General features: G+C 47.3%; 1 protein-coding gene across 1 annotated transcript in view; it reads left to right on the top strand.

Moving 5' to 3' along the window:
* The first annotated feature begins 3,043 nt into the window (after positions 1 to 3,043).
* The window catches only part of LOC146428051 (protransforming growth factor alpha-like), a 38,291-nt gene continuing 25,270 nt past the window's right edge, over positions 3,044 to 16,064 (top strand). Inside the window, exon 1 of the mRNA XM_085080481.1 lies at positions 3,044 to 3,144. Within this exon, the coding sequence (XP_084936607.1) occupies positions 3,044 to 3,144 (101 nt within the window). The remainder of the gene's footprint in view (positions 3,145 to 16,064) is intronic.

The raw sequence follows: 16,064 nt of genomic DNA on the forward strand, positions 1-16,064 counted from the left end.
AGGTGTGAAAAATTCCCGAGTCAGGCTGGGATGGTTGTGATTCAAACCCTCAGCTGCTGCTCCTGTTGCCTTTGGTTGGTAGAAATACGAGGCAGGCAGAGTTTAAAAGGGGTAAAAGGGTTTTATTTTGGTGTTTAATAGGATTTTAGGTGCACAGCTCTGCAAAGGTGGAACACACCGAGATGCACACTCACTGTATAACGTGGATAAAATTTTATGGACCTTGCAAATTTGCATATCTACCTAAAATCCCCCAATAAGAAGCTTAATAAATGAAGTAATTATCCCTCTATTCTAACCACCTCCACCCCTAAATGAGGCTAAAGCCCAGTTTACAAAATATTTTCCAGAGAGATTTTAACCAAGGTTGAAACCTCAATTTTTGATAGCTCAGAGCTCTCTGGCCTTTTACTGAAAATGTTTGGTTTTTCTGCCTTGCAGGACCCCAAAATTGAGCTTAAATACTGAATTACAAAAATCACAAGGATGTAAGCTAAGAGTACAGAGAGTGTATAAAGGGTAGAGAAAATAGGAAAAGGGTATAAAAATGTATTAAATGGTACATAAAAGAAAAGGCAAAAATCAGCAGGCATCTCTCCCAGTCCCTGTCCCAGGCAGGATGGATCTGCTGCAGCTCCGGGAGCAGAGCGGGTGTGAGAATCTCACCCTGAGCAGGCTGAGGAGCTGCTGAGGGATCTTTCCGAGCCTGAAAAACGCCTTTTCCCTGCTCCTGCTTCCAGCCAGCTCCTGTCAGGGAAGATTAGAAGAGGGGAGATGGCGTGGAATGGAGAAAAAAGGTTTGGAAATGGGGATAAAGGCCCACGGTGGCACTGCTGGGTGTCAGATTTCTGCTTCACAGCCCTGCCTTATTGGAAAAGAAAAGAAAATAAACCCCAACACCAGCAGGAAAATTGTCTGTGTCCGGCTCCTGGGTAACCCAGACATTTTCTTCCCGGAGAAAATGGGAATATTACAAGTAAATTGCTTCTGAAAGCTTTTTAGCACCTCATTTCAGCTGCTTGGAGCCAAGCTGCTGGGGAGAAGGTGAAGGTTTCTCACTCCCACTCCAACACCAGCCCTTCTCAGGATTCAGCATCCAGGGGAATTCCTTGGAAAACTCTCCCAATCCTAGTCACTGGTGTGTTTTTTGTTCCAGATCATCTCCAGCCGAGCTGGAGAGGGGCAGGGAGGCACCAGAATGGAGAGGATGTTGGAATATTCCAAGTTCACACACCTCTGGCAGTTCCTTTCCGAGCAATTCCTGTGGGATATCTCAAGAGGTTTTCCAGATCATAACCTCAGAGCAATTTGGGAAATCAGAGTTCCCAGAGGAGCTGTGGCTGTCCCTGGATCCCTGGAATGTCCAAGGCCAGGCTGGAGCACCCTGGGACAGCAGGAGTGTCCCTGAGGTGGCACTGGGTGGGATGTAAGGTCTTTTCCAACCCAAACCATTCCAGGATTCCATGATTTTGATCACTGATGGTGCAAATCCACAGATGGAGCTGGAATCACTTCCAGGCAATTCCAGACTCAGCCCAGGTGCTTGGGCAAGCGGTTTGAAGCCCTGGTGGCCACAGGAAAGGCAGAGCCACCTGTTCATGGGACAAGGGGACATTGTCTGTGCACCCTGAATGGGAAGGACAGCAGTTTGGAGCCCGAGGATGAAGTGGGGGATTTCTTGGGATTTGGGAATGCCCTCAAGTTGTGCCAGAGGAGGCTGGAGTTGGATATTGGGAGAATTTCTTTCCAGAAAGGGCAGTGGTGCAGTCCCCATGCCCGGGGGGATTTGACGGCCATGGGGAGGTGGCACTTGGGGACATGCGTCAGTGGTGGCCTTGGCAGGGGACAGCTTGGACTCGATGACCTCAGAGGGCTTTTCCAGCTTTTCCAGCCTAATCATTCCACCCTAATCTTTCCAGCCAAACCAATTCCATGATTCCCTGATTCCTGTTGTGATTTTCCATTGTCTAAATTAGTGAGGAAGAGAAAATAACTCCATCCCCGTCTCTGAGTGCCTGGGGAGGTGCAGGGGCTGTGGAAATGCTCCAGAAGAATTCCAGATCTCCTCTCAGAATCACTGTCCTCTGCGCACAGCTCACTTGTGCTTCTGGAAACAACTCGGAGTTTGATTTTTGAAACTTCCTAAGAATTTTTTCAACCAAGTTCCCAAGAATTTTTTCAATTTTTTCAACTTGCTGGGAGTGTTTTCCTTTGGAAACAGCTGGAACGGCCCTCTCCTTCTTCCTTTTTTCACCAAAGTTAAAAAAAAAACTTTCCACAAGCTCTACTTTTTATTCTTTAAGGTTTCATAGTTTTCACATAATTTTCACCCCAGTGAATCCACACATCTCAAATCCTCATCCCGAGCTCCAGAGCTGATTTCCGTGGCAGATCCGAGCGGTGACGCCTGCCCTGATCTCAGCCACGGTTTATTTTTATTTTTATTCCTGCGCATCGGGCGCTGTTTGTCACGCTGCCTGCGCGGGGGGAACTCACTCTGCCGCGCTTTGGGGAGCTGTAACTCATCTCCTGTTTAATCCCCTGCCTGTCACGGACACGGATTGAGGATGGAGCGCTCGGCCCTTCCTGACATCCCTCACAAGCCTTTTCTCCAGGTGTTTTTGTTTGTTCTCCGCGCTGTCCTTCGTTACCCGCAGAAGAAAGCTGGGTTTGCAGTTGGTGTTGTTTCAGGAAAAGCTCTCCACGTGGAATGGGCTGCACATGGAATTCTGCAGGAATTCTGGGATGTTATAACCTCCTCCAAGTGAGGAGATTGTGCTGTTGTTTCTGCTCGGCTTTGAGGGAAGTTGTAGAATTCCAGAGTGTTTTGGGACAGAAAGGACCATGCAGATCATCTCATTCCACCCCCTGCCAGGGACACCCAGCAAGAGGAGTCAGGGAATCGTGGAATTGATTAGGCTGGACAAGCCCTCTGAGGTCATCCAACCTTCCACTATCCCAGGGTGCTCCAAGCCCTGTCCAGCCTGGCCTTGAACATTCAGCAAGTTGTTTGTTCTCTGATTTGAAGGGGAAAAAAGCTATAATGTTGATGTTCTCCTTGTTGAAGCTCTTGGAGATCCATTGGACAGAAGCTCTGGTGAAGATCCAGGTGGTTCTTGTGAAAGTTGAGGTGATCATGGTGAGGTGAGCTGACAAACAGGAACAGCAGCTCCAGCCCAACCTGGACCCAACCTTGGCTCCAACCCCACTCCAAATTGGTTCCAACACCATCTCCAAGCCCAGCTCGAACATTGTCTCCAACCCAGCTCCAACGCCAAATCCGACCCAGCTCCAACTCAGCTCCAGCTCTTCTCCAACCCAGCTCCAATTACAACTCTAACTCAGCTCCAACCCAGCCCCAACTCCAACCCCATCTCCAACTCTGCTCCAACCCCAAATCCAACCCAGCTCCACCCCAGCCCCAACCCAGCTCCAACCGAGTTCCAATTCCAAACCCATCTCCAAATCCAACCCAGCCCAGCTCCAGCCCCATCTCCAACTGTGCTCCAACCTAACTCCAACCCATCTCCAAGCTAGCCCAAACCCAGCTCCAACCCAATTCCAGCTCCAATTCCAGCCCAGCTCCAACCCAACTCCAGCTCCAACTCCAACCCAGCTCCAACCCAACTCCAGCCCAGCTCCAACCCAGCTCCAACCCAACTCCAGCCCAGCTCCAACCCCATCTCTGAATCTGCTCCAACCCAGCTCCAACTCAGCTCCAGCTCCAGCTCCAACCCAGTTCCAATCTCAACTCCAACCCAGCTCCAAACCAACTCCAACCCAACTCCAACTCTTCTCCAACCCCATCTCCAGGCTGTTCCTGCTCCTCCTGAGGAGGAGGTGATGCTGCCACATGGCCACGTGGATCCCCTGAGCTGGCAGGGACCCAGGAGCAGCAGTGACACCATCACTTTTGTCACACTGGCAGCTCAGCGCCTTCACCTCCGCGCGTCTGTCACCCATCAAGGGAATCAGGAATCGGGAATCGCTCCGGTCCCGGAGCTAAACACAGACATGAGGAAGGAGGAGAAACCCAGCAGGAGCTCCAAAGGGAGCTGAGAACAGCCCTGGCCCCGGCTGGCACCCACTCCCCCCGAGCTGTCACCCCAGGCATCCCAGACACTCCGATTCCTCTCCCACCCACAGGGACAGAAAACTCGGGACAGCCTAAAAATAAAATACTCCAGACCTTCCTGAAAAAAAAAAAAACAACTAGACGCCGGAGTGTGGGCGTCACTGGAATAAAAAGCCTCGGGAAGGTGTCGCAGGATGGATCCCTGCAGCCCAAACCGTGTTACAGGAGCTCTGCCACGGCTGAGCACCTCCTGTGGGAGCTGCGGTTATTTTAGGGATCTTCCTTCTGGCTGGCGTGTCCTGAAATAGGACTTTTGTCTTGCTGGAGTGAAGTTGGGGGGAAAAAATTGTTGTGTTTGCTCAGTCTGACAACAGGATTGCAGTTCCCTGGGAGAGTTTGGCTTGGGAAGTCCTTCCTGAGGGTTGGGTGAGAGAGTTTTTATTTTATTCCCGATTTTTGGTGACAGTTGGGATGATGAGGAAGGAAAATAATCATCCTAGGGGATGTTTGATAGGATGAGAAAGGAAAATAGTCCTTCCTGTGGGCTGATTGATAGGATAAGGAATGAAAATAGTCCTTCTTATGGGCAGATTAAAAGGATAAGGAAGGAAAATAGTCCTTCCAGAGGGCTGATTAATAAAATAAGGAGGGAAAAGAATCCTTCCTATGGGCTGCTTGATAGGATAAGGAAGGAAATTTGTCTGTCCTGATGCCTTAGGATTTTAGCTTCTATTCTTTTTTTTTATTTGTGTATCTGCAATCCTGTAATTCTCTAGTGTATAACTCTGGACTCCATTCAGGGTGCTAAGCTAATTTCTCTCATTTTTAGACAAAACAATTCCTCTCTCAGCCCAAAACTCAAGGACACCTCACTGTCTCAGAGCCCCAAGATATGGAAACAGCAGTGAATGAACTGGGGGAGCAAACTTGGAGTGATTGACTTCATTAGCTGAAGCTGTAATTGGAGGATTAACCCTGAGATGCAAATGGACAGAACTTATAAAGTATGAAAAACTCATGACCTTATAAAAAACTTTAAAAGTATGACAAACTGGTGCCCTGCTGTCCATGTTGGGTGTAGCCCTGGGTGAGCTGTGAGTGCCCTGAGTGCACCTGAAGGCCTTCAGTAAATTTAACTGCTTTTTATTCTCTTCACTCTGTCTAGCCTCTGTTTGAGGTAAACCCATCAGGCACCCGTCCTACAGGTGGCTTAATAGGACGAGGAAGGAAAACCCACTGTGAGGTGCCATCAGTGGGATGGAGCAGGAGCACAGCTCTCCATGGATGGACAAGGATGTGAGGGGTGTAAAACACAGGGGAAATGAAGATTGTGATGAAATTTAATCCAACACAAAACTCAGCATGGCTCAGGGGTGGTGCAGAGGGTGGCAGACAGAGTTTGTCATCCCCCAGGATGGCAGAGCTGTGATAAATCCATGGTGAACCTGAGCCCTCAGAGCTCTCCCACATCCTGTGGAGTCACTGCAGGAAAATAAATATCCTGGGATGAAGGTGATGTTGTTGCTCTCCCTGGAGATTCCTGTTCCGAATCACCCGATAAATTCCGAGGCTCTAAACACCACAAAACACAACTTTGAAGTGAGAGAGCTCACGAGGTGACAGCAGGCAGAGAATTAGAGTGAGTTCCCAGGGTGATCTCACAGAAGTGAGTGCTGGAAGAGCCTCCCGTGGGATTTGGGAGATAAAGGATGCTCTGGAGAGCATTCCCTGGTGGAGGCAGAGCAGAGAAAAACGACACTGAGAGCTTTTCCCCATCATTCCTGGGAGCTGGGTAGGTTTGGAGCTGTCAGAGGAGCATTTCTGCAGGAGGAGGCACTTCTTATCCATCTGGAGCACCAGAGAGGGATGGTGTGAATCCATCGATGAGCTGGACAAGGCATGGGGAGGCTGAGGACATCTGTCAGTCTTGGATGAGCTTCTTCCTGCACAAAACCCCAGCCCTGTTGTCACTTCAGGGGAATTTATTGCTGCTCAGTGTGATGCCTCAGGATTTTAGCTTCTGTATTTTTGGTGTATCTGTAGTTTTAGTGTGTGGCTCTGGGCTCCATATAAAGTGCTAAAACTTCTGTTCCCAGCATTTTTATACCAAAAAATCCTCTAAAGCTCGAGATCCAAGGACACTTTGCTGCCTCAGAGCTCCAAAATATATGTAAACAGCAGTGAATGAACTGGGGGAGCAAACTTGGAGTGATTGACTTCATTAGCTGAAGCTGTAATTGGAGGATTAACCCTGAGATGCAAATGAACAGAACTTATAAAGTGTGAAAAACTCCTGACTTCTAAAAAACTTCTAAAGTATGACAAACTGGTGCCCTGCTGTCCATGTTGGGTGTAGCCCTGGGTGAGCTGTGAGTGCCCTGAGTGCACCTGAAGGCCTTCAGTAAATTTAACTGCTTTTTATTCTCTTCACTCTGTCTAACCTCTGTTTCAGGCAAGCCCCTCAAGGCATCAAGTGAAAAGCCAGAGGAGAAAAAAAAGAACAGATGAAAGGAGATTTGTGAGGCATTGCAGACCCAGCTGCAAAAACCAGGGGAGGATGGAGAAACTGAGTGTCAAAATCAGGGCTTGGAGCAGTTTGTGCTCCTCCTGGGATCCAAAATCACTCCATGCCCTCCCCAGATTTCTGAAAAAAAACCCAAAAACCTCTCCCTGGTTTCTGAAACTGCAGCCTGGCCGAGCTGACACTTTATGCTAATGAGTCAATATGATTTATTTACCCCTGGCGCTGTCTGGGGAGGCAGTCACACGTCAGCCCCTGGCAGAAGGGCTGCTCGGAGCCAGCCTGGAGCCAGGTGACAGACGGGCACGGTGGCAGGGACAGCTTTCGGATCCAAACCTCACTTTGTTTTACTCTCGGGGACATCATCAGGACGTCTGCTGTCTCCAGCACAGACCTGAGGTGGCATCCAGTGAAGCTCAGGCCTCTGGCGATCTCCAGAGTTCAGAATTCACCTCTGAACTCGACCTCTGACTTCTGCAGTTGGGATTGAGTCAGGCAAAATCTGGGCTTGAATTTAAAATTAAAGTTCTTAATTCATAGATTTTGGTGATACAGAACTTGCGGGAGCTGTTTGCAAAGAAATTCGTGGGACAGGACAACCTGTTGGCTTTTCTGCCTCTGAGTATTTTGAGTTCTTAGACCAAGGAAAGATAGGTTGGGAGATCAGGATGTGCCAGAGCATAACAATGCCTCATTCCTGGAATAAATATCCTGGAATTATGGGATGGTTTGGGTGGGAAAAGACCTTAAATCCCAACCAGTACCACCCATGCCATGGGCGAGGACACCTTTCATAGATCCAGGTGGAGAGGCTACACCCAAAATGGATGACAAGTCACAGGTTTTTCATACTTTATAAGTTTTTCTAAGTTTACAGATTTTTCATACTTTATAAGTTCTGTCCATTTGCATATCAGGGGTTAATCCTCCAATTACAGCTTCAGCTAATGAAGTCAATCACTCCAGGTTTGCTCCCCCAGTTCATTCACTGCTGTTTCCATGTCTTGGGGCTCTGAGACAGTGAGGTGTCCTTGAGTTTTGGGCTTGGAGAGGAATTGTTTTGGCTAAAAGTGAAATTTAGAAATTAGCTCAGCATGGAGTCCAGAGTTACACACTAGAGAATCACAGGATTACAAATACATGGAAAATACAGAAACTGAAATCCTAAGGCATCAACACCACAGAGAAGCTTTGACAAGACAGAATCGCGGTAATGGGCAAAAGCACTAATGCGATAAATAACACTTCACGTTCCGTTCCAGCTGCCCCGAGATTTTATTTCACATCAGATCCTCGAGGAAAGGCTCTCAATCCATCAAAACGAGACATTCAGGGGGAAAGCCAATTGTCCAAAATCCTTGCTGGTGTCGGGAGCAAGAGCCTGAACTCCTGCCCTGCTCTCGGTGGCCAACAGCCTCCCGCTGTCCTCACGGATCGACTCGTCTGCGCCGAGATAAAATATTGATGTTCTCTCGCTCCTCTGGCTGCCTCGTGGATGAATCCTTTGGAGTGAGAATTATCCCCTGCCGCGATCTCCAGCAGCTCCAAGTCGTGCAGAAGAGGTCGCGGGTCGTTCAGGAGAGATGTCTGCAGCATTCCCAGACGCCTCAGTAACACGGATCTCCCGCTTGGAGGAATTTGTACCTTTTGAAAGCAGCAAAAATCTCCTCCTCGGGTGTTTCTGTGCTTCCCTCAGTAATTTCGGGGTGGGGGAAGCTCCAGGTGGGCGCAGTGAAGGGATTTGGGTGCTGATGTGGGGTGGAAATACATTTTTCCTCCCACAGCTGTGGTGTTTTGTGGTTCCGAATCCAAGATTAACCCTGAGAGGTGAGAGAAGCAAAGCCTTCTTAATGAAAATATTTAAATATTTTTAAAACCCTGTCCAGGGCTCTCCTGATGTGTCCAAAGCCAGGCTGGATTAGGCTTGGAGCAACCTGGGGTGGTGGGAGGTGCCCCATGGCAGGGGGTGGGAAGAGATGGAATTCAAGTTCCCTTGAACCCAAAGCATTCCATGGATTTATAATCATAAAATCCAGAATTACACATAAATTTGGCACCCAGCACAGATAGTTTTGTTAGGTAAATCCCTTTTTTCCCTGTCCTTCCCCATTTTCCAGCCTCAGGGTGATTTTTCCCTCATTTCCCCTCAGAGACTTTTCTCTGACGTGAGCTCCAGGCTCTGCTCCCATCCCATCCTCTCTAAATCATCGCCAAAAACCTGGAGAATTCTGCCAGCACTTGTTCCCTCAATGTCCTCTCCACCCAAACACATCAGTACACCCCAGAGGGATTGATCTGATCAATCCATTTCTCCTATTGACAAACATTTCAGGAATGGGATATCCAACCCCAGAGGGATCAATCCAATCAATCCACTTCTCCTGACAAAAAATTTTGGGAATGGAAAATCCAACCGCAGAGGGATTGATCCAATCCACTTCTCCTAATAAAATATTTTGGGAATGGGACATCCAACCTCAGAGGGATCAATCCAATCAATCCACTTCTTCTTACAAAAAATTTGGGGAATGGGAAGTCCAACCCCAGAGGAATCAATCCAATCAATCAACTTCTCCTTTTGACAAAACATTTTGGGAACGGGACATCCAACCCTAAAAGGATCGATTCAATCAATCCATTTCTCCTGACGAAATATTTCGGGAATGGGACATCCAACCCCAGAGGGATCGATCCAATCAATCCATTTCTCCTAATAAAATATTTCGGGAATGGGACATCCAATTCCAGAGGGATCAATCCAATCAATCCATTTCTCCTGACAAAAAATTTTGGGAATGGGACATCCAACCCTAAAAGGATTGATCCAATCAACCCACTTCTTCTTACAAAATATTTCAGGAATGGGACATCCAGTTCCAGAGGGATCGATCCAATCAATCCACTTCTCCTCCAAACAAAACATTTCAGGAATGGGACATCCAACCCCACATCAAACACAAATCACCCAACCCCATAGCTTTTCCTTGGAATGCCATTCCATTTCCATTTCCATTTCCTTTCTCCGTGGTTTGCCCCACGGAAGGCACAATGCCCTTCGGGGTGGCATTGGCGCCATCATCTCCGGTGCCATTTCCCCACCGAGCAGCACCTCCTGCCTCCTCCAGCCACATTAAATTTTCAGGATGTCTCAGAGCCAGCCCAGAGCGAAGCAGCTCCAGCGGATTCCTGGCTGTGGATGTTTCCAGAGCCCTGCAAGAACTCTGTCAGCCCAGACAGAGGGAGACGAGGCGTTTATTTCAGGTTCTCTGTGCCAGAGATGTCCCAGGAACCAGGCTGGAGGGGAGGAGAGGCAGATGGAGGGGGAGAGGGGCTGAAATGCAGCTTCCCATGGCTGGAAATACTGAATTTGTGATTGTGGGATAAAACACCCACCTTTCCCTGAAAATTGTAAAAATCCAGATCAGGGATGTGCAGCTTGGGTTTCGCTTGTCCCTGTATTTCTTCTGATTTGTCTGTTTGGCTTTCCAGGTTTTTTGAGGTGGAAAATCTGGTTTTCTGGTCGTGCTTTAGGAGTGGAGAGCTCAGCCAGGCACCCCAACAGGTGAGGACAAACAAGCAAGGATTTTAGAGCAAAACATCCAACACAAGTGGATCCTTGGGGTGAAAATCCCAATTTTAACTCCTGAGTCTGTGCTCTGACTGCCCAAGACATGCAAGGTGGGGGAGAGCAGGCAAAGAAACACTTGGATTTGTGATTGTGGGATAAAAACATCCACATTTCCCTGAAAATTGGGATTGTAAAAATCCAGATTGGTGATGTGGAACTTGGGTTTCTCTTCCCCTGGTGTTTCTTCCAATCTGACTGTTTGGCTTTCTGGTTTTTGTGCAAATTGAGGTGGAAAATCTGTTTTTCTGGCTGTGCTTTAGGAGTGGAGATCTCAGCCAGGCACCCCCAGCAGGTGAGGACGAACAAGGGAGGATTTCAGAGCGAAACATCCAACCCACGTGGATCCTTGGGGTGAAAATCCCAATCTAAACTCCTGAGTTCTGCGTATTTCGACATTTTTGTGGAATTATGGAATGGGTTGGGTTGGGAAAAACCTTAAAAATCACCCAATTCCAGCCTGGACACCTATCTAAGTTGTTCCAACCTGGCCTTGGATGCTTCCAGGGATGATTCATCCCCAAATTCCCTGAACAACACTCCCTCTGCCTTCTTTGAATTTGAACTCCAAACCTCCATCCAGCCTCGTCCCCAAACTGCTCCTGCTGGCGTCGTAGTTAATGACTTTTATTAGCAATGCTAATGAGATCACTAAAAATGTTTATGGGACAAATTCATTTAGAGAGAGACAAAGCTTCTGGAGGACTCAGGGCTCTCCCGGGCCCGGCTCTCCTGGCTGTAATTATTATTATCCCACAGCCCAGAGCGGGAATTCAGATCTATTTCATCCTAATATTAAGCGGTAGCTTTTCTTTTAATCTCCTCGTGTTGTCCCCAGGCGTTTCGGAGGTGGTGGGGAAGATCCTGGGTAATAAAGCGTGAAAAATGCTCCACGTCAACATCGCTTTGTCTCAGATGTTTAACAAGAGCCAAACATCCAAAAGCTTTCTCTGGGCTCACAGGAGGCTGCGGCTCGGTGAGGTGAGACGGCTCAGATCCTCTCACGGCTCTCATTCCAGCCCCAGGATGGAATTCCCTGCTGAAAATGGGATTTTTTGGGGGAAATTTCTTCATGGGAATGGTTTCCAGTTGTCTCTTTATGGTTTTTCATGAATCAATCCACTGTGGAGTTGCCATGGCTGTGGGGATTTGACAGCGGGTGTGGCACTTGGGGACGTGTTTGGGGTGGCCTTGGCAGTGCTGGGGGAACTCGAGGGTCTCAGAGGGTTTTTCCAACCCAAACAATTCCACCGTTGAAGTAATTTTCTAATATTTTTTTCTGATGGAAAAACTGCCAGCTTTTAGCATGAACTGTGTTTATTTATTTGTTTAATTATTTAACTGGGAGAGGAAAAATTTGGCTTTTAACCTCTATCCATCCATATAGGATTTTTGCTCAGGGATATCTGGAGGGAAAAAATGCTTTCAACTCCCCAAGACTGGGTTGGTGTTTGTGCCTGTGAAGGGCAGGTTTAGATGGGATATTGGGAAGGAATTTCTCCTTATTTCTGTGAGGATGGGGATGGGGAAATGAATTTTATCAGCATTTTGCTCAGGACAAACCTTTGCCAACCCTTCTCTTCCCTATTCCCACCTATTCAAGGGGAAAAAAACCGAAAAAACCAAAAAAATTCAAAACAAAACCCATTTCAGGCAGAAAATGCTTCTCCCCAGAAGGGCAGAGCTGGGGGAGTCTCCCAAAAAAACCCTCTGAGGTTTTTTTGTTGTTGTGGATGGTTTTGTGAGGGAAATGTTGGGAAATTAAAGCCATGAGGCCATGAAAATCCCCTGAAAAACCCCAGGATGGAGAGTGACTGTCCCAGAGCAGGAATGGAACTGCGACCAGGTTGGGATTATTGATCCTCGTGGAGTTTGAAACAGTCAGAAGCAATCTGGGGTGGAAATCTGCGGAGTGAATTAAGTGTAACTTCACTTTTAATAGGAATTTTTAGGTCATTTAGGGCTTAATGATCTCTATCCAGAGCTATTGGTTCCGGAATCCTTAGGAGGGAAAAGCATGAAGGGAAACATCCCGAATTTCTGGCTGGAGAGGAGTAAATACCCCAAGGATCTTTGTTTTGGAGGCAAAACACGTGTTGGGAAATAAGCTTGGGGAAAAAAAGAAGGATAAATAAGTTTTGGAGGAAGTGGATGCAGCAGGAATTCTGCTCCATTGGGCCCTGAGGGGGAAAAAAAAGGAATAAAGGCCACTGAGGTGAAGGAGTGAAGTAGGAATTCGTTGTAATTTTGGGATTTACAGCTGAAAAATACAATCAGGGATGTCGAGGAGGAGAGCTGGGAGCTCTCAGTGCGCAGAGCTGGAGGCGAGGAAGGAATAACGAGTGGAAAATCATCCTGCCAGAGGCTTGGCTCCCGAAAAAATGGCTTTTCCACCTCTGCTCTGGGGCGAGGGAGGGAGGAGGAATGAGAAAGGAGGGAGGGGAATGCAGCAGGGAGATTGATTCCGGCTGATTTTCCCGGGAAAATGGGAGTGGAACAATTCCAGAGGCTGCTGGGAGAGGCCTTGAGCTCAGTCCTGGTGGATCCCAAAATAAAGGGGAGGAAAGGGATGGATTTGGGAAGGAAAGGATGGATTTTGGAAGAAAAGGATGGATTTTGGAAGAAAAGGATGGATTTTGAAAGAAAAGGATGGATTTGGGGAGAAAAGGATGGATTTTGGGAGGAAATGGATGGATTTTGGGAGGAAAGGATGGATTTGGGGAGGAAATTGACGAATTTTGGAAGGAAAGGATGGATTTCAGGAGGAAAGGACCTGGATGTGGTCAGAGGTTAAACTGCAGGGGATCAATGCGAGTTCATGAGTTTGAACAGGAGATAATCTCCAAAACAACCTCAGGAATGGGAAGGAAATAGGAAGCAATGGGAGGTTTTTAACAGTTTTAGTGGAAAATTCAAATCCCTGCTGTCAGAGCTTCACTGAGGTGTTATATTGGGTTTGCTTTTTTCCACAAAATGGTATTTTTAAGGAAAATATCCAAGGATGAGGAATCAGATGGAGTTTGGAGCAACCTGGGCTGGTGGAAAGTGTCCCTTTGTTGGTCTTGATGGCTTTTAAATGTTCCTTCCAACAAAACCAGTCCACAATTCTGCGAAATTCAGAGCTAAAATCAAGTATTTTGTCTCCCGTCGCTTGGAATAACAGGATGGAGTTCACTCACTCCAATTCCCATTATTGCACTTCGATGTGTGAATTATGTTTTTAATAATCTTTGACTTTGCTCCTCACCAGGACACAGAAAGAAGCAAAATTTGATATCGAAAAGTTCCTTTTTTAATTGATCTCCTAATGGCTCCAGCCACGTTTTAAGCTTCCCACTCCTTCCTAAATGGGAATGGGAAGCTTAAAAAAATAAAAATGTTCTTTCCAAAATCTTCCAAAACATCCTATTATTAATACATTAATTAATGGAGATTGGGGAATCATCTCCCACCACCCCAGGGTAAACACTGGAATCAAAGTTTCTAACTCCAGCTTTCAAGCTGTTAATTGGTTGTCATTTAATAATGATCTGGGCTTTTCCAGGAATTAACACTTGGAGAAATTTAATATCCTGCTCCGTATTCCTGCTGCCACAGTCAGTGTGTGGAGGAACGTGGAGGAATGCAAAGGCTGTGGAGGGATTTTCTTTGAGGAGACCTTTTTACCATTTAATCCATTTAATTACTCCTTTTCTTTCTTCTTTTTTTTTTTTTAATTTATTTTTGGGCACCGCATGTCCCACACGGATGACAAAAATCACAGCATTTTTCCCCCTTTGGATGCAGAATTTTTCCCATCCCCAGAGCTCGGTGTTGCTCAGGAGTTAATTCCAGAGTCAGCGAACACCCGGAGCTTTGTTTGGAGTGTTGTTTGTTGTTCCTGCTCTGATCAAACACAGCTCCGCTTCCCTCCACTCACTAAAAATAGCGGAAAAAACATTCCCGCGAACAATAGCGCCGAGGGATTTGCTTCCCTCCCCCCAGGAGCGAGCTCCTGCAAAGAAATATTGTTTCTTAATTAATCATTTATCCACTTCATTAGGTGTTGTCGGCGGCGGAATGAGGAATGGGGATGCCGAGATGAGGCGCGCTGGGGTTTGTTTTGTTTCCCGAGGAGCTGGAGATCATTTCAAGGAGCAGCTGTGTCAGGAGGGTGGAAAATGGAGTTTGGGATGAGCAGGAGCTGGGCTGGGGTTTAATCCTGGGGTTTAATTCGGGGTTGATTAAACCCAGGATAAATTCGGGATAAATTCAGGATAAATTAAAATTTGGGATGTGGAGCTGCTGGAGTGAGGTCAGGATTGGCCATGAGGATGATCTGAGGGCTGGAGAACCTCTGGGGCCAGGCTGGGAGAGCTGGGAATGTCCAGCTGGAGAAGGGAAACTCCAGGGAGAGCTCAGAGCTCCTAAAGGGGCTGCAGGAGAGCTGGAGAGGGACTGGGGACAAGGGCTGGAGGGACAGGACACAGGGAATGGGGACACACTGGGAAAGGGGAGATTGAAATGGGATTTTGGGCAGGAATGAGGGTGGGGAGGGGCTGGGATGGAATTCCCAGAGAAGCTGTGGCTGCCCCTGGATCCCTGGAGTGTCCAAGGCCAGGCTGGAGCAGCCTGGGATGGGGAAGGTGTCCCTGCCATGGCAGGGGTGGGACAGGATTTTCCTCTCTCCATCTCCCTCTCCTTCTCCCCCTTCCCTCCTCCTGCCACACCCAGCATGGATTTCCTCATTCCCAACACTGCGTTCATCCGGATCAAAATTTTGATGGGATATTGGGTGGAAAACCCCTTGGGAAGAGCCCCAGGTGGGAAGGGTGGTGATTCCAGCCCTTTCCTGGAATTCTGGTCAGGAATAACAGGATCACAGTCACTGAAATAACTCCCACTGGTGTGGTCAGAAGGAATAAAAATTTGGAATAATGGGTGTGGCTCTGATAGTACACTGAAATAACTCCCATTTGTGGGGTGACAAGAAATAAAAATCTGGAATAACAGGAGCGGCTCTGACACAGTCACTGAAATAACTCCCATTTGTGGGGTCGCCTTTGTCTCAGATAAATAAATAAAAATTTGCAATAATGGGAGTGGCTCTGACAAATAACTCCCATTTATGGGGTCACCTCTCCCCTTGTCTCGGATAAAGGAGTAAAAATTTGGAATAACGGGAGTGGCTCTGACCGAGTCACTGAAATAATTCCCATTTCTGTTCTCACCTCTCCCCTTGTCTCAGATAAAGGAATAAAAATCCCTTCTCCTGATGAATTCCCTTTTTCCAATTTGCTGTCACTCAGTCAATCTCAATCCCTCCCGCGGCGCAGACATGAAATCCGCCTGACCAAACAGAAATGCAAAGAGAGGATGGCCCAAAGGACAGGGAAAAAATAAAAAAAAACAGGGAGAAATGGAAGAAAATGAACCTCTAATGCCCAGAGTCTGTTCAGTGGTTTTATATTTCTTTAATGATCGCCTGGTTTTGATTTTATTCACGGAAATAAAAGGGCCGTGGGGCAAATGGAGCACGGAATGCCTCTGCATGCATCCATCAGCAGCAATTCCTCCTTGCTCCGTGGACTCCAGCCTCGCATCCAACAGCGAGAGATGAACTCACTGCATTGATTAGGATCAATTAGGAAACCCTTTTTTTACCTAAATAGAGGATTCTTATTCACCGCGGGTTTTTATCGTCTCCAAAGTCCTTATTTAAAACTCAGAACGGAGGAACTTTGACCCAGGAGAATCTGGGATGTATTTCTGAAGAATCGAAGGGAGAAAACAAAGGAAGATGAATTAATAAATGGAATAATGGAGGGATTTATCATCGGTGTTTGCTCCTTTCCATGCGATTT

Source organism: Lichenostomus cassidix, chromosome 22, assembly GCF_008360975.1.
Source record: "Lichenostomus cassidix isolate B80296 chromosome 22, HeHo_3.0, whole genome shotgun sequence".
Lineage (NCBI taxonomy): Eukaryota > Metazoa > Chordata > Aves > Passeriformes > Meliphagidae > Lichenostomus > Lichenostomus cassidix.